The sequence below is a fragment of the Habropoda laboriosa genome, unplaced genomic scaffold (genome assembly GCF_001263275.1).
Source record: "Habropoda laboriosa isolate 0110345459 unplaced genomic scaffold, ASM126327v1 scaffold801, whole genome shotgun sequence".
Classification (NCBI taxonomy): domain Eukaryota; kingdom Metazoa; phylum Arthropoda; class Insecta; order Hymenoptera; family Apidae; genus Habropoda; species Habropoda laboriosa.
Genome location: NW_017101026.1, coordinates 764,667 through 765,903, shown reverse-complemented (window position 1 = coordinate 765,903; position 1,237 = coordinate 764,667). Strand labels below are relative to the sequence as shown.

Genomic DNA, 1,237 nt, shown 5'->3' with positions numbered 1-1,237 from the left:
CGCATCGTTGTCCTTTCCGCCCCCCCCTCCCCCTCCCCCGATTAATTATGCGCTCTGAAGGACTCTACATCGACTAATGCAGTTGCCTGCGGCACGAATCGCGTCACGGTGACACGGCTTCATTAACTTCCACGGGCAAATTATTCTGAGAGTCGATCGCGAGATTTCGCTTGATGTCGTCACCGTGACGCGAGCAAGATTTCGCCTTTCGCGTCCAGTGCTGCCTATTAGAAGCGTACTTACGAGGGGTGGTTGATCATCGTGCGGTAGCTTGCCGTCCAGGCAAAAGTAACACTTGTCTAACGGCTTCCAGTCTTCTGGCGGCGGGCTGGTGCGTCGAGTTCCAATGAAAAACGGCGCTACCGTGTTCCTGCCGGTTGCATCAACCTCCCGACACGGCAACCCTGACCTGGTCCCATCCGTATCCGACGCAGGTGTCGTCGATATCGTTGGGCCGCCTCCAGAACTCGGCGCCTCTTGCAGCTCCTCCTCCTTTTTCACTCTCAGCAAGCCCTGCGTCACCGGTGTCCGCTCCAACGCGACTTCCTCCGTCCGTTCCTGCAACAAAACGTTCCCCACTCTCAAACGCTGAACGCTGATAAAGAGGCGAGAGAAGAAGGAGAAAGGTGTAAGACAGGAGTAAGTTCGACGCAACGAACCTTGGTCCCTTCCGTGTCGGTAGCGTTGGCAGTCGGATAATCCCGAGTTCTTCCTCCCTCCTTTTCCCTTCTGAGAGGACTGACGGGCCTGTCCGCATCCTCGTCGAGTTTCAGTCGCTTCTCCGCCTCGATCAGCCCCCGACCATCTTCCTCTTCCTCGTTCTCGTCGTCGTCCTCTCTGTCGTCGGTGGTCTCTCCGTCGTTTTGCCGGCGTTTGCGTCGTCGCCTGGTCGGAATCGTGGTGGTTCCGGTGGTCATAGCAGCAGCCGTGGTGCTCGGCGACGCGCCGCTCGTTCCCGTTGCCGTGGTCGTGGTTGTCGAGCTCGTGGCCGCCCTCGCCACCGTAGCCGGCGTGGACGCGTCCGCGGTCTTCGATTCCTCTCGAACCACACCGTTCGCGAACTCGTCCTCGCCGACCTCGACCTTTATCTCGTCCGGCCTGAGTCGACGTAACTCCTCTTGCTGATAATGGCGGTGGTGTTCTTGAACCGAGGATTGGAGATGTTGATGGTTGTGCAGGTGGTGATGCCTTTGCAGGCTTTCCTGCTTCGCGAGACCCGTGGTGGTCGTGGTGGCCG

General features: G+C 58.9%; 1 protein-coding gene across 1 annotated transcript in view; it reads right to left on the bottom strand.

Moving 5' to 3' along the window:
- The window catches only part of LOC108577961 (mushroom body large-type Kenyon cell-specific protein 1), an 11,238-nt gene extending 10,235 nt beyond the window's left edge, over positions 1-1,003 (bottom strand). Inside the window, exons 1-2 of the mRNA XM_017941201.1 lie at positions 660-1,003; positions 244-558 (exon numbers count right to left, since the gene is read on the bottom strand). Coding sequence (XP_017796690.1) covers positions 244-558; positions 660-917 — 573 coding nt within the window. The 5' untranslated portion in view covers positions 918-1,003. The remainder of the gene's footprint in view (positions 1-243; positions 559-659) is intronic.
- Between the last annotated feature and the right edge of the window lie 234 nt (positions 1,004-1,237).